This window comes from Clinocottus analis, unplaced genomic scaffold (genome assembly GCF_023055335.1).
Source record: "Clinocottus analis isolate CAN_PGR_092001 unplaced genomic scaffold, fCliAna1.0.p SCAF_11, whole genome shotgun sequence".
Lineage (NCBI taxonomy): Eukaryota > Metazoa > Chordata > Actinopteri > Perciformes > Cottidae > Clinocottus > Clinocottus analis.
Window position 1 is genome coordinate 8,230,030 of NW_027175832.1, and position 20,952 is coordinate 8,250,981.

General features: G+C 46.5%; 1 protein-coding gene across 3 annotated transcripts in view; it reads left to right on the forward strand.

Annotated features, from left to right (window-relative positions):
• LOC137802578 (cadherin-18) overlaps positions 1–20,952 on the forward strand; it is a 128,354-nt gene that overhangs the window by 70,744 nt on the left and 36,658 nt on the right. For all 3 annotated transcript variants that reach the window (XM_068600552.1, XM_068600560.1, XM_068600570.1), the window contains exons 4-5: positions 5,913–6,032; positions 9,400–9,567. In XM_068600552.1, the coding sequence (XP_068456653.1) occupies positions 5,913–6,032; positions 9,400–9,567 (288 nt within the window). The remainder of the gene's footprint in view (positions 1–5,912; positions 6,033–9,399; positions 9,568–20,952) is intronic.

Consider the following 20,952-nt stretch of genomic DNA (forward strand, 5'->3'; position numbering starts at 1 on the left):
CGAGTGTAGGGAGGTGTTAATAATTAAAACATTTTAATATCATGGTTGTCGTCAATATGGGTCCATCGGGACACCCCCAGAACCGACATAAACACAGTACTTTCTGCCAAAGTTAAAACGGTTGTGGTTAATTCACATTGGAGCGCGGCTCAGTGATCAGAGATTAGAAGCATTTGGATACATTCGGATGCTTCACACAACAGCCTGCGCCTCATTCTGAGGGATATAAAACCAATATATCCTGACGTGTGTGGATTATAGCTTTATGGCTTTAATATGCATTTTTTCTTTGTTTTCTACACATGTTATTTTGCCACAAAAATATCAGCCGTCCCCCCCCTATTCAACACATCCCATCTGTTACCACTTATCCCCTTCATCGTCGGCTGAAGCAGGATGCCAGCCGACACACGGAGAAGGCCTACTGACACAGACACAGACCATTCACACCTATGGGAGGTTTACCCAGAGAAAACCTACACAGACTTTAGGAGAGAAAGTTCAGACTCCGGCTCCTCCAGACATCTTCACATAGTTGATTGACATGTTGTCTGCAAATAACCAACTTGTTGGTGACGATATATATGTCGATGCAGCCACTAGCTAGCAAGCTACCTTAGCTAACGTAACTGTCTCCAGCATCATTTAGCCTTCTCACTGACAGTAAATGTTTTCACATCTCAAAGGGTCAAAACCTCAGTTAACCACGGGACACAAAGGTTATTCCCCTGTTTCTCTTTCTCGTGTGAGAGCGAGTGTTGTTCCACCAAAAGGAGAGCGTAGTCGCGGCAATGACGCCATGCTAGTCTGATCTGTAGCTACTGTCATATCTTTGCTGTCAAATCTTTTTTTAGGGCATGGCAGAGGAACTCTTAGATGATTAACAACCTACACCTAAAGATACTCTACCTTTTTTTTGTCATGAATATATTGAGCGGAAGAAACATTTCAGTGGTTTTAGTAGCTATAAATGCAAGGGTACAATCAGTCACGTAAACAAACAATAAATGATGAGGCGATACCATCAGACACGATTCCTTGCTTGAACTCCCTGGTGATTTGTCTCAAGCACGTACGGATTGAAGAGCGCGTCGAGTACATTTCCATCAACAGCGCTGTGGCTTATAGTCAAGGTGAAGCTCTCCACACAAGGTGAGAATTCCTCTGCAAAATGAAAAGTGCTGACATTTCCAGCGGTCTCCATTCAGCACATTTCAGCTCAGTTTCACAGCGCGGTCTCGACAGTTCCATTTTTATTGAGGCGAACTGATATCGCATTCAAAACAAGCAACACGGCGCCCCTCCAGCAATTTCCCAAATTAGAGCACTTAATATTCTGAAATAGAATTAAGTGAAAACAGTTTAACCTGCTCAAGGTGTAATGAATGAACGACGCAGCGACGCATGGCCATGTGATATGTTCATAAGAGGCCTAGTTGATCTCCTCCGCGTCTCCCTTTTAGGCTTCAAGACTTCTGCAAAGTCGAAGGCACTCTGAGAGCAACTGTGTAAACAGTTGTTAATGTATGATATCTGGCAGACTGGCAGGCGGGTGCAAGAGGGAGGCAAGTAAAACCTTCCCCTCTGTGTAGTCTCAGCTGTACAGCTTTGAGTCCACGTAGCAAGCTGCCCCCTTTTTCACATTGTAGCACCTCCATATAGTTTCTAAAGGGCATTTGTTCTGCCGCGCGCTTTACCGCCCCAAAGTCTCGTATTAAATTCATCGTGAAAGCACATGCAAATGACACATCTCACATCATTGGGAAGTTGTTTTTTCTTTGAGCACTCAAATGCACTTTTCTGTCGGGGAGCAGGCGGGTCAGGCAGTGCCACTCAATTTTATTACTCTTTCGGCATGAAATTGCATCTCTGTTTCCGCCTGCTCGGACCAGACAGAGAAAATTTCAGGACTGGAGTCGGCGCATGCACACACACACACACACACAGCTACACACACACACGCACACACACTGACACACACACACACACACACACACAAGCCCGTGCATGGACCACTCCAAAACGCCCCCAAATCCGACTCGGATGCGAATAGAATTTAAATGCAATGCAGGTTCGGTAATGGGTTAGATTAATGAGCGATTTTTAATAATACTGTCACCACAGCTGCCAGTTGGATTTATGAGGTATTTTCCCTTTTGTTGATTAAATACCTGCAGACATGATACAGTGCGTATGCGCTCTATTTGCAGTCTCTAATTCAAACGATGGGGAGCTTGTAATTATGCACAAGACGAACAGTTTGGGTTATGATTCTAATTATATGATTATTATTATGGGGAGCTCCTAAGTTATGAAATCGTGCAAATGCTTGAAAAGCATTTTTTTAATACCAATAAACATTTGCGGCTCGATTGTGTACGTGTAAATTCTCTGTAGAAACAACATGTTTAATCACTTGAACATAAAAAAAGGTCAAGGCAGTAGAAATAGAAAGTCGTATTGTACTCCATAATCTTTCTATTAACTTGTATTCATATTCGAGCCGTGTGCACCGCGCCGCTGCTTCGGGATCTGCTCTTTTCCAGAGTAGAGCGGTCTCCTCTGGCCTCATTAGGAAGCTACTGGGCGCTTTTTACCCGGGACGAGGAGCCGACCCGATTGGGCAAAACTAGAACCCCACCTGCGAGTAATCTAGTCCGCCCACCAGGCCATATTCATACAGTTCCAGCCTATATAACATTACACATTTCACATTCCCAACCAAGAATTGGATGGTCACACCCACCTGCTCTGGCATCCCGTTTCAGGGAACATGGAGCCCTCAGAGGCGAAGCACTGCGAAGCGCTGTCACTGTGGCAGCATCCTCAGAATGAAGGAACTCAGCCGCCACGACAGTCATGGAGAAGAAAAATAAAAGGATAAGTGTGTTTCTGGGCCTACCAGCTTAAAACCCATCAAAAAGTGTATTCTGAATACCTCAGTCGCTATAAATCTACAGTACATCTGAGAGTTCGGTTTAGAAACGCCTGCTTAAACACTGACCTGTTTCCTGGTGACATTGATGTATGGCGGTGTCCGTGTATCAGATAATGTTTACAGTACAGTACATTAACTAAATTCATGAAAACAGAGTGGAGGCATTCTGCGAAAACAGAAGCGGGTATCGTTGCATGCAAACACGAGAAAAGGCCCTTATACAGTATGACATTTAAAAAAAATCTTTTGTCGTTGCATTTTCCCCTGAATGTCCGTGACAGAGAGCATGCCACAGCCACAGTGACCTGATAATATATTTCCGTGACTGAGGGGAGACCATGTACAGTGTGACAACAGTGCGTGGAATAGGAATAAAATATGAGGTAAGGGGTAGAGATGGGTTTTTTTCATCGCAGTGAGATATTGGAGTGACAGTAACCGCCTGAGATTGTAATTCAGAGCATGACTGAGAGTGCCTGTAGGAAACAGTTTGCATGTAAAAAAGTACTCTAATCTCCATTTATATTCCGTTTTGCCCGTTGAAATGGCTTCTACTCCGAAAAGCACTTTTGCCCTTTTTTTTATTTTTATTTTAAAGCGGGGAGAATTGCTTTCAGGAAAACTTTTGAATTTGACGGAAAAAGACACTTGTATTTATTTATATAATTCACCCTCCAAACTGGTGACTTATGTCAAAGGCAAAGTTCAGCCAATGTGGCCCGAGGTCGTCTGCCTCTTGAAGGTCGTTTGTCGACGTCGAGGGCCGCTCCCGCCCTGAATTGTTTAATTCAGATTAGAATATTGACTCCGCCAGCAGCCTGCAGGGGCGGGGGAGGAGGGGGAGGGCCCGCAGGCGAGCACTATTTAGTAATCCTATCGTCTGCCCTCGCGAGTGTCTGCTCCTCGTGGCGGCTCAGTCTTCAGATTGAGTTGTTCAGTCAATCACGGATTCAATATTTACTCCGCGATTCAATATTTACCGAGGCGCTTTGCCGCACGCGTGACAGAGGAGATATAGCTTTGCTGCGAGGATCCTATCAAAGACCAGTTACATGAGATATTTAAGGGGCGAGAGAGGGGACGGGACGCTGATATGAGGCAAGCTCAGTCCCCACCCCCAGCCTGCAAAGAGGTTTGTGTTGGTTTCACTCGACTGGGTATAAACATCTTGCCTGATGTGTATCTGCATTCTCGGAGAATAACTCACAGTTGAAGTTTAACCTTACACACACACACACACACACACACATATATATATATATATATATATATATATATATATATATATATATATATCTGTGAACAAAACAGCGAAGGACTCCTATTCCTTTTTCCCCAAGAGACCAGACGTCTTAACACCCGTTCCAGATGGATGCATGTCAGTGCGAATGTTTGATCCCCGCCAAGTGTGTCTGTGCCTGTACAGCACGGCTGGCGGGCTGCATACCAATAGGTTTGCCTCCGACTTGCACTTGTTGCATCAACCTTCAGAGTCACGCCGTTTGATCCTTAAGTATGATTACTTTTTTTTTTTTTTACTCGTCCAAAGAAACATTTCTGTCTCGTTATCTACCTAAGCCTCCTGCACTTATCCACAATCTCTATAGTAGAGGAATAAAAATATAAAAAGGACATAATGGGATTCAATAGCTGACACACTTTTGAAGCTTGTTTGGTGAAGGAGCGCTTTGAAATGAAAACAGAAAAGGGCAGATAGTGTTGTAATGTTTTTTTTTTTGATTTTCTAGCAGGTAGAAAAGAAATAGAGAAAGAAATCAAAACTGAGCTGGGATTACCTGACATCTGTAAACAAGGTTAAAGGTTTAAAACCAACATTAAACTGAAGGTGAGCTTGTGAGTAAATAAAGCAGTTTTGATGATTCAATGTCTAAACTGACTCGTGTGCTCCATGAGGGCCGCTTGTATTTCTTCTTTTCTCTGTTTTTTTTTTTCTTTGTTGTTGTTGTTGTTGTAGATCTCAGACAATCCAATGTTTATAACAAACAGAAACTAGGGGGTAACTGTGGTGGAAGAAGTAGATTTGTAAAAGTAGAAGAATCTCTCGCTAAAGTAGAATTGCAAAAGTTTTACCAGCAGATGGAACCAGAATTATCCTTTAATTTAATCACTTTTCCAGTCCAGTGTGGTACAGAAGAGTCTCTCTCTCTCTCTCTCTCTCTCTCTCTCTCTCTCTCTCTCTCTCTCTCTCTCTCTCTCTCTCTCTCTCTCACACACACACACACACACACACACACACACACACACACACACACACACACACACACACCACCTAGCTTCCCCATAATGACACTGTCATGGCTTTGATCAGAAATAAAGTAGCAGCTGCTCCCACAAATCACCTTCTTCCTTTCCCATCGAGTCTGGCTTCAGCCCCACTGGGACAAGTATTTGCACTGTAATATAGACATGTACATATATAAAATATGTCTACTTTATTCTTTGCAACGCAATCCCCCACCGCCACCCCACCCCTCTCCTCCGCCAAACTGACACTCCGTGAGACGGAGAAAGACGATTTAAGGGAGTGAGCGGGAGAAGGACGGCCGTGGAAGAGACAGACGGTCCGATTGAGACGGGGAGCTAAAGGGAATTGGAGACGGAGATGAAGAGAAATGAAGTGAGACAGAGGGAATCGAGGGTGTAGGGGGGCAGGATGGAGAAGAGAGAGGGTGCGAGCGGAGGGAGAAGAGGAGGTGGGGGGTAAAGTATTTGTCACACTGCCGTCGGAAAGAGATTGAAAAAGAAGGAGTGAGGGAGGAGAGAGGAGGTTGTCTCCATATAAAGCTTTCTCATGCTCTTTGAGTGCTGCATGCGCTCTGTCCACTTAGCTCCTCAGCTCTGCCATGTTTTGATTCTCTCTCCCCTCTCTCCCTTGTCCTCCTCGCTTGCTCTCGTTCCTTTTCCTGTGCCCTCTCCTCTCCATCTTTTCATCCCCCCTTTTTCTCCCCTGCAGGCACGTCTATAATCCAGGTGACAGCGACAGATGCTGATGACCCGACTTATGGCAACAGCGCCAGGCTCGTGTACACACTGGTGCAGGGCCAACAGTACTTCTCTGTCGATCCCCAGACAGGTGAGTGTGTTTACATAACACACACACACACACACACACACACTCAAACACACACACACGCACAGGCAGAGAAATGTAAAAGATGCGCAGATGTCTGGAAGCAAACACACACACACACTCACACACGCTGCCGGAAAGCAAATATACTCAAGATGTTGAAATGCAAAAACACACAAACACACACACACACACACACACACACACACACACACACACACACACACACACACACACACACACACACACATAGGTGGAACTAAGCATGCACAATCAGAGAATCGCATGTCTTAGGGTTTCTTTTTTTCCCTTAATAATTTTCCCTCACAAAAAATGCATACACATGCACACGCCCACATGCGCACACACACACACACACACACACACACACACACACACACACACACACATGAAGACTTACACACACATACACTTCAAACTAACACTTGTGCATCCTTCGTTCTCTTGTCACACTTAGTCATCCTTCTTCCCCACTTCCCTTTTGTCAGTCTCAAACACCCACCTCTAAAATTCACACGTGCACACACACAAACAGACACACACACACACACGAACACACACATATCTTCCCCCTCCACTCTCCCTGGTTCGCTCCAGTATGAGTTGGCAGAAATGTATTCATGCTGCCAGTTCCTGTGTGCGCGCAACAAAAACCCAACAGCGGGCCTAATGTTATTATTTCTGGGTGACGCCAACTCAAAATAAGACATGTGTTCAAAAGTGAGACGTCAGCAAAAAAAAAAAGGTTTGTGAACTGTTGCACAGGACAGATTACCGAGGGCCTCAAAGGACCCGCCTGCTTTGTGTGTGTTCTCGATGTGCCTCCGTGTCTGGCCTGTCACCTGAGGGCAAAAAGTGTTTTTTTTTCTCGTTCAACGGAGGCTGCTTTGTTTATTTATTTATTTCACTTTTATTATGATTACTTTTATTGTATTTTTTGCGTCGCTCCTCGGAGGGAAATCATTGCTCAGACTAAACAGTCTGACGCTTCCGATGCCGCGTCGATCGACAGCAAAAACAGAAACACTTTAGCGTTTAGCTCGCTGTAAGGCCGTCGAGGTTTTATTCATTTTCTTTTATTTTCACCCGCGCGCGAGAGCATGTGCCCGCAACGCGACCGTTCATTTTGCCTTTGCCTCTTCAGATGTGAATGCTTAGTAATTGATTGCTTTGACATGCGAGGACCTCTGCAACAAGCGCTTTTTTCTCTCTTCCAAATGCTAATTGCGGAATATAAACCTTAATCTCGCCCTGTGTGTTCCCGCCGTGACAGCGTGCTATCAGACGAGCGTTTGGTATTCCGAGCGCGTTCGCTCTCTCTTCCTTCCGCTCTCCGATATATCTTCCTTTTTTTTCTTCTTTTTTTCCAATCAGTCCATGTCTCGTCGCCTCCATCACCCAGAGGTCTCATTCAAAACCGCTCCGCTCACACAGTCGCCGTTGTTTTGCTTATGAATTCAGAGACCCAGACGTATATATTTCCAGCCCGTTTCGTTAGCATTCGAAACGAAGCGAAGGACGTGATTCACCTTGAGCTCACCAGCGGGGTTCATCCGGGCCCGGTGTTTACGGCCGACGTCGAGGGGCGAGAGCAGGCCAGGCCACTCGGATGCGCAAACATCCAATCGTATGTATCAGTATGAGGTCATTTACACGGAGGAGGTGATCGATGTCGAATTCCTGTAAGTGATGTGTCTCGGCGTGCTGCCGACCAACGTGAGATACAGGGCCAGATTTTACGCTCCGTCAGCGTGTCTGGCTGCTGATGTCGGGTGATTTATCTCCCTCACATGAGCTTCTTCACATGTCTGTGTTCATATGTATGTGTGTGTGTGTCTCTGTGTGTGCGTGTGTGTGCGTCTTTAACGGGTCATTAAGTAATGCATTGTCACTGTCAAATGGAAACTGGGTGTCTCCAGAAAAGCTGTCATTTTGTCAGGAGAGGCAGCCGTGTCTTCAGCCAGACGGCGAAGCGGCTTCACGGTGTACGGCGGGTTTTGTGAGGGCTTCGAAGGCCCCGAGGGCTCGAGGGAGAACTTGATCCGTCGATCAGAGGGAGAGCAGTTTAATTACTATAACCGAAGATGTGGCTTCTGCTTTTAACAGCAACAACTTGATGACTTTGTCACCGCTGATATAGATTGAGGAGCAGCTTTTTGGTGTGTTCCTGAATTAAGTAAAAATCACAGACAATAAAAGAAGTGGGCACCGCTTTCTGATAAGGCGTGCTTTACAGCGGGGTAGATGTGACTAATGGAAAAACCAAGGCCTACTCAATGATTCATTGTTGCTTCATAAATCAGTAATTATAGCCCGGCGGATTCAGGGTTTTCTGAGTCAGGTACAATATTGAGTTGTTTCAAACTTTTGGTTACCCTGTTGCAAGAAAAGCCAATTTTTGTCTGCTTATTCTCTGTCTTTGTGTCTCTCTAATCTCCGCGCAATGAATCACTTTACCGGTTACCCTTTAGAGAAGAGCCCGCAGAGCATCTGGACCCACCTCCGTGAAATAACAACTTATTCATTTATCCATTTTTAACTGCAGGCTAAATGGCTTATTGGAACGCACGAGCCCTCGCGACCTTTTTATTAACGACTTAGGAACACGTGTAAGTGCCGTCGAGGGGTCCCGGCTCTCTCGGGTTCATAATAAGCGGTCACGTCTGCTGTTATAAATGTTAATAAGTCATTAATAAAAGGTCACGCTGTCTGTTAAGATTCCCAGTCCACCATTTCATACATTACCTAGTTAAAGTCAGCCGCTAATCCAATGGCCTCTGAAAAAGGTCGGAGGTTTGTCACACAGTCTGAACTGTACTTTCTGTTGGTGATGAATTAAAAGGGACTGACCGGCAAAGCAAGGCAAAAGTAATTATTACAAATGACATGATACAGAGGCACAAAGCATTAATACATGATTTATTAACTGTAATCGAGGTCATTAGCCACAGCTTGTAAGCCTAATTACAAGTGTTCTTTATCAGGAAGAGTTGGCTACAGATGCTCGGGGGAAGAGATGAGCTATCGTGATGCGGACCACGTTGTGATGCTGCTCTTGAGACAGAGGATAGTCTGTAGTTAAAAAAACAAAACAGAGTAGAACTGGACGAGATCCCAATGTGCAGCTTTTGTTCCAAACCGGAGCTCCGGCCAGAGGGTGTATTTTGGAAGCCAGAGGGTTTCAGTGCCTGGTAATCATCAAGTCATAAATATTGATCGAAAAACCCCTTTTTAGCCCAAAGCAGATGCATTACGGCCATTTTGGTGCCGCTTCGGCACTCTGTGGCCACTCTGTGGCCACCCTGACGCTAAGACTGTGTGTGTGCTTTTTGTTGTTGTTGCGCGCCAGGCATTCTGCGCACGGCCGTGCCCGACATGGACAGGGAGACCCAGGACCAGTACCTGGTCCTGCTTCAGGCCAAGGACATGGGGGGCCACCTGGGCGGGTTGTCCGGGACCACCACCGTCACCGTCCGGCTCACCGACGTCAACGACAACCCGCCGCGCTTCACCCAGAGTGAGTAACTCGCCAGCCGCCCACACGCGGGAACACACGGGCGGCACGAAGCTGCACGTTGACAGGCTTCTCTACGCCGTCACATGTGCAGTAATTGTATCCCCAACCAACCACACACACACACACACACACACACACACACACACACACACACACATACATACACTCACCCTGCTGTTTGCAGATACTTCAATTATGGTCTGTTTTACCCGGCTCGGAGCACCAGACCGCCGTGACTTCACCTCATTAGAAGACACAAGCTGTCAGTCACCGCATAAGTCCCAGAAATGACTTTTAATGACTTTGTTGTGCTTGCGTTAACTTTTTAGGTACTCATTATATGGAAAAAGCTTTGAGAGAAAAAAAATAGAAGAAAAAAAAAAACACCGGGCTGCTTAACGGCGTGAACACACCGTTTGGTTTTTTTTCCCCGCCCGAAAGCAGGAGACTTGTCAGACCTTTTTTGACCTGCAGGTCCTGTCAGGATTTTCACAGCAGCAGTCAGGCAGAGGAGACTCCTGCAGGGCTGCAAAGTGCCTCATCAAACATTCAGTCAGGGATTTCGCTCGCCTTCGTGATGATAGATCAGCCGCTGTTTTCCAGCTCCTTTCACATTACAGGAAAAGATTCCCACTGCACCGCTATTTGGGCCGACCTAATGGGCTTCCTCCATAACGTCTTGGTGGCGTTTAACTTCATCTCGCTGTTTGCGATCGCGACATTGTCCCTGTGCAAAAAGGGGAAGACGCCACGTGACTTTTAGCATTGATGAATCAGATCGAATGGTCCTGTGGCCTGGTGGACTCTTGCATTAGCGTAAACTCAATTTGAACCAAATTAGAAATGGCCGCCGGTCGCCGTGAGGATTTTGTAATCAAGCTGAATTATTAGACATTAATGTCCGAGTCTTTTCTTTTTGTCCTTCACGAGGGAGGCAGCGCTGCTCTGGCGTCTCCGTGTTAGTTCCTCCCTGTTGTTGGATGAATACACTGACCTGTCTCACAGGTCGATTTATATCAATCAATTCTGTTCCTGTTATAGCTCCTAAATTGGTAGGTGCGTCCTCTATTGCGTCCAAAAGGACGAGCCGGTTAGTCCCTTAATGAATGAGAATGAATAGAGGAGCCGAGCAGTCTTGGTGGCTGGAGTTCTTGTCATTCTTTACTTACTGTCATCCTTTCTGCCTCTTCTAAACCTTGCGAGATCACTGCTGACCTTTTTCCAATTAAAGTGAAGAGAGTCGCCGTCGTGTTGCTTTTTGCACAATTACATTTCATTCGGATTTTTGTGAGGGGCTGATGGGAAAGATAACTTACTTTTCCATTAACGTGCCACTGAAATTGAGATAACAAGAGTTACATCGAATCATTTCAGGGGAAAGTAATAATTATTGTCAGGGTTGAATGATTTGAGGAGGAATGGTGAAATTCAGATTTTCCTTTTGCCTTTTTTCTTTCTTATACAATTGCAAATCCAAATTGTTAATTATTAAATGATAATGAAACTTAAAGCTTTTATTTGTATTGTCGCCTTCCTATTGTTAAAGAACACACGTGGGTTCCACAGGCGGGTCCTGGAGCTGCAGGGAGTGACTTCTTCCTGTTATTTATCAATTCATTTATACATTTCTAGGCGGTGGACGCTGGAAATAACGACGACCTCGGAAAGTGTGACACGGAAAAAGGCGTATAAGCTCCACGTGTTCAGACCTCAGCGAGCGAGGACTCCAAGAAGTGTGAATTATGATGCAAATTGCTGCAATCCGGAGCTAATGCTTTTAAAGTACCTTAATGGCTTCCGTGATCTGTGTGCCGCAGACGCTGCCGTGGCACCGACTGCTGACTGTGTGGATAAGCGGGCCAAATCAGCCGCCAAAATACAATAACTAACTTCCAATTCATTTCAGAGCGCCCCCCGTGCACCTGTCCCCTTCAGATCCTGCAGCGCTGTCGCCTCGCGTCTCTTCCCTCTGCGACACCCAGAAAAGTTCTTCGCGGGGTTCTGCCAGCACACACAATGTCAATGAGCTGGGTTCATGTGTTTGTTGGATAACGTTTGTCTCGCTGGCAAAATCAATGCTTGTTGACCAAAGCCTTCTCCTCCTACAGCGTGTTAATTATGTAATGTATAGTTCGTATCTTGCACTATATATATATATATATATATATATATATATATATATATATATATATATATATATATATGTATATATATATATATATATATATATGTATATATATATATGGTAGCACAAAAGAAAAAAGAAGCACCCTCACAAGCTGGGTAGTGGTGCGCTGAGGGTTTAATCCAATAGACCACTGGCTTTAAAGCCAAAATTGAACTAATGATGGCCCGGGGGTGTGAGGTTTGTCGGGCGAGTTGAACCCATCAAAGCTGGCGTTTTGGACCGGAGGGCTTCTCGGAGGAAGGCCGGGGCTCATTCTGATCCGCCGGGCGCACGAGGAGCCTCGTGGCGCTAACGTCTGCTCTTAAACCTCACAGTTTACCACATTTGTCTCGATGCCTTTTGCTGTTGCTTGATGTGTGCGTGTGTGTGTGTGCGCGTCTCTTTTGTGTGTGTTTTCCTGATTCTCTGCATGCCTTGTTTTTGTATTTTGTATTTTTTTTTCGTTGCTCTGGCGTCCCCTCGCTCGCGCTCCCTTGTGCTCACACGAACACCATCAAAGCGAGCCACCGCGCCGCTGTGCTCAATTACACACCCGAGCTTTTAAAAGACAACCCTCAAATCCGCCCCCCTCCCCCCTCCCTCCTCGTCTCCCGAGGTCAACGCTGCTTATTCCTGGTGGCACTTACCAAAGGGAGAGGATTACACCGGAGCGCGCCAACCAGGTATCGGCTATGTATTATAGCCTCAACAAGAGGGGGAGGGGAAAAAAACAAAAACCTGCTTTTTGGGCTCTTCTCGTCGCACAGCGGCCTAGAATTTCTCCCATTCCAAAAACATGATTCCAGGAACAAAGTGGGTTTGTTATGCGTGCGGTTTTTAACGCCGTCTGGGGACCTCCAATGCCCGGAGGAGGCGGTATAGCGGAGAGAAAGTAGGCTGCCGTGCAGATTGAAGTTGTTGTTCGGTTAAATGATGATATTTTTTCAGACGCCTCATTGGCAAACATAACGCTCTAACCACACTTTCCTTTGGGTCTCATTATCAAATGGCACACACAGGGCTCCAAACATATTTGGACAGCAACACGTTTTCTTTTTTTTTTTCAACGTTTTTTTTTTATTTTTTAGCTTGGCCGCTTTAAGCTTTAATTTGATGTTTTGTTTTTTTATCCATATCAATGCACTTTATGAAAGTAGCGCCGCTCGTTTGAACATTTCAAGGAGACAAACATCCAAACAAAGTCATTGTTTTTTAAGTAGCTCGCCGAAAATCACGCAAAGATTGAAGTCTGTTTTCCTGCTGTATTTTGCTTTAATAGTCACCGGACTACATACGACTCAGTGTCCCCGAGACACTAAGGACTCGCTTCCCACTGCCCCTTTAGAACTGGTAGTAAAACAAGCAGACGGATGTAAAAATTGTGCTAAGGGGGAGTTGCTATTATCGTTCCATTCCGCGTCAACGCCTTGCCTGATTAAGCTCTTAATTATGGCAGTGCTGTGTGGAAGACATGCTTGGCTAATTGTCTGAAAGTAAACAAGGGTGTTGGGAATCACATACCATCTCAAATGATCAACTTCCTGTTAGAGAGCTTCAGGACAGACACAGCAGATGACTTCTAACTCGGCTTCTCCGTGGGGAAATTAAGACGACGGGACTTCCACGACATCGTACGGCTATGTAGCCGGGCCATAATGTTGTTGTTGTCGGGCTGGCGTGTATTTTCATGCCCCCTCTTCCATGTCTTCATTTATTCAGACGTGTTTTATGTTTACGGTTGCTGAATAATTTATGTCTGTTTGTATGCGAGCCACGGCTGAATTCTCCGCGGGACGAATTGAAATTAAAAGGTTTGGGCACCTAAAAATAAGATGACCACTTAATGTAATACGGAGAACCAACAAAGTAGGTTATTTAGGAGGATTGTGGAAGACTGAGATGCATGGAGAATATGGGCATTGTGACAAAAATCCTCATAAAGAAATGGATTTTCTATCGTACCACATGTTATATTGTCCATTAAATATGGAAACAACAACTGCAGCAAATATTGCACTCACCATTACCCTATAGTCTCATTTTCTTCTTCCTTAATTTCCTCACCGCTTACATACACACAGCACCCGAAATTAGACATAAATATTGTCTCATAGTTTCCGAAATTTCCGCTCTGACGAGTGAGGAAGCGATGAGCGCCGAATAAACAAAAGGTGGAAACGCGAGCTTTTTACATCTGAACAACACAAAAATAAACATGGCCCAGTTCTCCCCGGTTGCACGAGAACGTTGCACTATTGCAACTGAAAAAACAAGCTTTGCTTATGATAAACACATATTGATGAACGGCAGATTATTAATAACTGAGCAAAGATCGGCGGTGAGAGAAAAATGTCAAAGCAATACACAGAGTAGCAGCAGGGAGACAGCAACAGCGTCACACCTTGAAGTTTATCCTGATAAAGTTCCTGTTTCTCTCTCCTCTCTCAGGCGCTCCGCAGGTTTGTTTCAGTGTTTTGTTCGTGAATCGCCAGCTCAATTGTTATCGATTATAAGAAATCCCCGGGCTACATGTCTTCTTTACGGCTTCAAGGTCCATTCTTGACCTCCGATGAAGCAAACGTTTTTTTCAGAAAACATTCCCGTCCAGCATCCACCCGCTTGCCTTCACAAGCAGCTTACAACCGCATTTAACGGTGGATGAACCTCCGTGGAGAAGTCCTTAAAGTCTAATGGAGGGGAATCGTGACAGCTGAGCTCGCGCCGGACTCCATGACAACTGAACAAATCGAAATGTCATGTGATCCCATTAAAGAAAAAAGAAGAAGGAGAAGGAGCATGACCTCGTTATGACCTTGTTACTTCTTCACCTTTTGACTTTTAACGCATCCTCAAATACAGAATTGGAACAGTCCTTGAAGTTTAATGTGTTTTTTTGTACTTTTTCTGGACGCTGCTGCAGTTTATTTCCCTCCCTTTGTAGATCAGGCACTTCAGACGGGTGAGATTCTGGATAAAGATTATTTCGCGCTTGTTTATCGATCCTGCTGTTGTATTTCTTTCATACTACAAGACAACATGTCATGGATAATTCTGAACAGAGAAGAAGAGTCTTCGGTATGAACAATGAAGTACTTCAGAATACTGTATTGTGTATCAACACGCACGAGACGACCCTGGCTTCCATCTCGATCCCTTTTAATTAGGGCTGGGCAAAGTTGAAAAAAAAACAACTGATTAATCGCATGATTTTTCTGTGATTAATCGCGATTAATCGCATTATGCGGAAATTCAAGGATGAAGTAAAACCTAGTGTATTGCAGCTTTTATTTTAAAGTAATGTTATCAGAACAATATAACAGCACTCTGGAGCAACAACAAGTTGACATACACACATATATAGTTTATAAATATTTTTTCCTTTTTTTTCTGAACAGGTACTGTTCAGTAGTAAGGGTCCCTGTGAGGGACAAACCACTCCTTTTGTCCATGTTCAGTCTGTTGCTTACCTTAAAGATGTTAAAGACCAGCCATTGATTCACTTCATACAAAAGCAATACCTTTTTTTTTAAATATTTTCAGTTCAGTTTTTCTTCCTCATTGAGAAGAGTCCAGTCTGTGTTGACTTGAACAACAGCACTGACGTCTGGTTGAATGAGGTGGAGATGTGAAGGACAGCTGACAGGTATCAGCGGCGGCTTTGCACGATTAATGTTCAATCCGGGTCCTCTGAGCTTGCAGCTCGAGCTGCCGGTGACCGCTTGTGAAGCTTTGAGAGGCGACTCGCTCGCGGTGCTCGATGAGGACAGAAACTACAGAACAATACGTGCTTTCGCGTCTGGTTCAAGTCGGCAAATACTCCGGTAATGCTACGGAAGCGCGATGGTGGACCTAAATTATCGCCTTTAAAGTAAAAGCCCCCCCCCCCCAAAATGTTTTTTTTACAAAAAAAAATGCAGTTAACGCATGATCAAATAATTAACGCCGTTAATTGATTGAAAAGTTAACGCGATATTAACGCGTTAACTTGCCCAGCTCTACTTTTAATTTATGACTTCTCAGAGATAATTTGCGTTCTCCTGTCTGAAATATCGGAGAAGTGAAATGTCACTCTTCGTACGCCGGATGATCCAGCCCGATCCCTCGTACCGGAACGACAAATGCGCCTCCTTTCATGAAACCGGAGGCCGTCAAAAGGGCAAAACAATTTGTCGCAGCCTCACGACAGTTGGAGCGGCACCTTGCAACAGTTTAACTACACACACACACACACACACACACACACACGCACTCCACGCCGCATTCCCGGAGACTCGTAACTCGTGTTCACCGCGACGCGTTCGGCCTCCGAGAACCGTTTTAGTAGCTACAACTCTGCTTTTTGTGACAACTCCCGCAGACGGAGACGCAGGTGACGGTTTCCGTTTCTTTCTTTTTTATGTGGCTTCCGAACAACCTTGGCTTGCCAACGGTGCCACATAAAAACGTTGAGGGAGCCATCACTCTTCCGGCGGTTTGATAGATGGACAGATAGACGGGTTGACAGATGACTACATAGGTAGCGCTGATAAGATCAGTGTCATTTTTATACACCGGGGAGATGAGGGAGGGGGTGGAGGGGATAGAAGGTGGAGTTGGGAACAGGCCTTCATCATAAATATTACTAATTCATTTCCCTGGAGAGAGAGGCTCCAACCCAGAGAGAGAGGGAGAGCGTGAATGGGAGGAGGCGGAGAAGGAGAGAGAGAGAGAGAGAGGTGGTGTGCTGCGCACGTCTTCCCATGCGTGGGTCTATTTTGCGCTCAAATGTGTATTTTTTTTATTTATTCTTTTTCTTGAGAGAGTGAGTAAGGTGCAATAAAGTTGTCAGTGGAGCGAGACAAAGGGAAGACGAGACGATGCAGTGGGTGAGACGGGTACATAGAGGGAACGGAGGAGACAAACGTACAAGAAAGGGAGCGGGGGAGTCAATGAAACGGAGGGAGTCAGGAGGGATAATCAGGGTATTATGTCCTTTAGTAAGAATGAGACACACACAAAAAAAAAAGAAGAGGAGTGCAGACAACAATGAGGGATGAGTGGGCGAGCGAGAAGAGAACTCACAGAATGACTTCACCTGGCGTTTCTCCATCGGTTGCTCGGGCTTCCTATAGAATACGCTTTACTGCTTTTTTTCTTCTTTTAAAGACGCGCACACGCATTCAGGTCACACACACACATGCGCGCACACTATCGTTCTGGGGTTGAGGGGACAGGAAGGCGACAGACTCTGTCATCTCCTGTCAGGCCCAGAGACACACAGGTATTCTCACACACACACACACACACACACACACACACGAACACACTCTCCTCTTGACTCCCACTCTCACAGTGTGTGCTCTTCACAGGCCCGGTACCCTCGTGTCCCATATCACACCCTCGCCCATCTGTTCCTGTTTCCAAACGCCCTCCGTGCACAATCATTTTTAGTCAGCGTGGCAGAAAGTGTCTGTGCTGAGAAATGCCATTTGTCAAAGCCGTCCCCTCTCACACGTCCCGCCGTAAACCACCGCGGCTATTGATAATGAACGTCCGTGCCCACTGCCAAGCCACAGCTCCCGTGGCCGGGGGTTAATGTCGGCCATCGGAGTCTCTTCAAATACCGTTCTTCAGTCATAAATAATGAGTTATACAATATTAATGCTTAGAGTAATGTTAATGGAGCGTTAAGTTGCCTATTTTCCGTATTTCCATCGTTCTCCTATTCAACATTGGCACCCTCAGACCACACAGAGAATGGAAGTGGAATGAAATTGCCACCAGTCATCGTTCTCTCTCTCGCGCGCGCGTCCTATTTAGCAGTCGCATCACATTCAATAACGTCTAATGCCTATCGAAAATAACTTGTGTCCTCCTCAATAAGCCATCGATAATGAATTTAGTTAAATGGCATGACTAATGTGCATTTGCCGGCTTGGTAATGGGCTCGTCGGAGTTATGGGGACGCGCGGGCGCGCGGGCGCGCGTGCGGGCCGATGCCGACCCAACTCGGACCGCCCACGTCCCATCCAATGATCGCCACCCACGCCTCCGCATTGTTGGTGGCTGGCACGATGAAGACGCAGACTCTTTAGAATGCATGAAAGCAGAGTCCCCGGGGGCAAGCTCACCAATGCGTGAAGGAGGGATGAGGGAGACGACGGCACGGGGATGAGGTGGTGGAGGGGGAGAGGGTCGGGTCGGACAGAAAAAAACCAAAGGAGAGGAGGAAAGCTAATGGCTTCGTGGCGACAGCGATAATCAGGCCAGCAGAAAATCACTTTGTCTCGCGTTGAGCTGAGAGGGATGCTGGGAGATGGAGTGAGGCAGGTTTTTTTTTTTTCTCTCTTTTTTCGGGTGGTGCGCTCGGAGGCCGTGACGCAGGCAGACTCGCCTGTTTACATAAGGCATATACGCTCCACATGAAAGGGAGTCACTGTGTGTGATTTATTATTACAAATGCGGCCGATTCTGCACGTGTAAAGACGTCCTCTGAGACACGCTAATGCTGTCTTCACATACGGTACATATGCAAGAAGATCTGTGTGTGCAGGCATTCTCAAAGGGGGTTGGGGGGGGGATGGGTACTGTAGTGGTGAGACATAAAAAAGCTCGCCTCACATCACATAGCACAATTAGGCCTGCCATCGCAGGGCCTATTTTTTTTTTTTCTTCCATTTTTGCCCGGGAGACATTGGTGGCACGATGCAGAGCTCTGCTTGGATAGTCAGATTCCTCTGCCTGCGCATGAACGCTGCAGCCCACCAACTTTATTTTGTGTGTGTGTGTCTGTGTAGTAGCTACCGTATAGTAGTCCAGGCCAGCTTTCTCTTCGTCCTCTCCCCTCTGGAAACCTCTACACAGGCAAACAAACGAGGGTTCGCGCTGACGTTTGGAGCAGACCTCCCACCCGCTACCGTTCCCGCCACCCCCACCTGGGAGAAATCCGCGGCCAGCGCTCCTGATGGGCTTTTCCCCCGCAATCCTTGTGTAGCCCAGAGGGAGCCCTCGGGGAGGGATTCTTTCGCGCTGTAATCGCCCTCGTACAACACAAGGTTTCCAATTGACCCACACGCAGGCAATCCAGCTTTACGGAAACCCCAAGAAAGGGTCTTAAATTCTCCACACTTGCCAATTTTACCTGCCGTCGCATGAGAGGGGGAAAAAACAGGGGAAATTTAAAACTTCATTAAACCGAGCCATTTCTGTCCCCTGTTTCTTCTCCTCTTCCCACTTTAAAAGTTCGGGCGACTGTGGAAATTAGGGGAATCTATCACACTTCTTGCGGCAATGCCTGGCTCCTTTTTCTCGCAGAGAACCCACAGGAAAAGACAAGGAGACGAGGCGCAATGAGACTGTCTTGACAAATGTATTTATTCTATTTTTTCCGGAGCTACTTTCTCATCTGACCTGGCAGTGTGCCCCCTCACGCAGAATAATAGCAGCTAAAGCCATTCTCTTTCTGCCGAGCCATCAGTGAGCCATGGCGAGCCGGGGGAAGAGGAAGTGATTTCCATGTTAATGGGAAACCTTCCCAGCAGCGTCGGAGACCTCCTCCTCCCCCCCACCAACCTTCCTCCATCGCCCTCTCCCTCGTTCCGCCCATATCTGCCTTTACCTGCTGTCGTCCGCGAGCACTCCATCCTTCTCCTGTTGTCTCACGACGTTACCTTTCACCTCTCAGCCTCTGTTTACTTCCCCTTTCTTTCCATCTCTCTCTCTCTCTCTCTCTCTCTCTCTCTCTCTCTCTCTCTCTCTCTCTCTCTCTCTCTCTCTCTCTCTCTCTCCCATTCTCTGTCTAGCTTGATGAATGGAGTCGCTGGACTGTGAGAGCCACGTCCTCAGCGGGGTGTGGCGGGCCGTTTCTAGCTGTCTCACATCAGTGTATGTGTGTGTATTTGGGTGTTTTTTTGTTCCCATGGAGGGGTGGGGTGTCCTTTCACTTCCTGCCTATGCACAAGTGCAAATCCTGTTTCACATGTGAGCCCATCAACTTGGATCGGCGGTAAGAAGTTGGACAGAAAAGAACACTCTCTGAGAGTCTCTTAAAATCCCTCATCCCCTGCCGCCGAGGAACTACACCGATGTCCACTCGGCCGAACATGTTCAATCCCCACCTCGCCCTCAGAGGATCCCTGAGCAGTCAACTGGACACGCTCCCCGAGGTCTCTGCCACCCCCCTCCTGCTCTCTCCACACTCTTGACCCTCTCATTCTCCCCCGGGCTCATTCACAACACGGCTGGAAACGGGCCAGCACATCCCCCCCCCCCCCTCCCTCACCCTACCCTCCCTTCCCTTGAGATATGCTGAGTCGCTCCATCCACTATAAGTCTCTGTCGGATCCAGCGCTGCTCGCAACGTTTAGAGCATCCTTATGAATCATAACTACACCACAACATATTGAGTAAACAGATGATCATCCTGTGAGCCAAACTGGCACAAAGTAAACTTTTAGGGGGTGGATGCAGATAGATAGACGTGATGCCAAGATGGCCCCCGCCGGGACTTGCGGGGAGCTGTGGCTTCCAGCTGTGCAAATAAGTTAGAAATGGGCGCGAGTGGCTCGCTTTAAACGGGCAAACTTTCATGTTCCGGGACGAGAGCCACGAGAGGAAGGACGGGGCGATGCCGAGGAAAGGGACGCTATAGAAGGCCCCGCCCTGAATGTGACCTCATATAGTCGCTCGGAGGAGTAAAACAACCCGTTATCACGGCTGCAAACTGCTCGTTGTAGCGCCGACTCGAAGGGATAAAGGAAACATCCACAGTCTGGCTTCGTATGAAAACATCTTTCCTGACTTCTCTATCTGACTCTGCCCCCGCTGACATTATCGAGAGCTGCACCGCCATTGCTTTTCCAGAGCTGTGCGGAGGCTCCCTCGTGGTCGAGGGCATTATAACTGCTGCTCTTGCAGTTACGGGTGCAATTCTCACCGGGCTCGTTACTTTGCCGCTTTGCATAAAAGACAACACGCTTAAAAAAACGGCGGCCGGGGGAAAGCTAGTTTCCGAAACTTAATCTGTTTCACATGGACCGCCTCAAATCTTCTTCATCTATATTGATGCAAATCACACAATCTGTGACTATATATATATATTCATGGCGTTATCAACATCTGCCACCATTATCTGGTGTTAGTTTGTGATGTATGAAATGATGATAATTGCACTAACAACGACTCGGGTAGTGCTACAACCACTTATCTTCTCATTCTATTGGGCTTATCTGGGAAAAGAA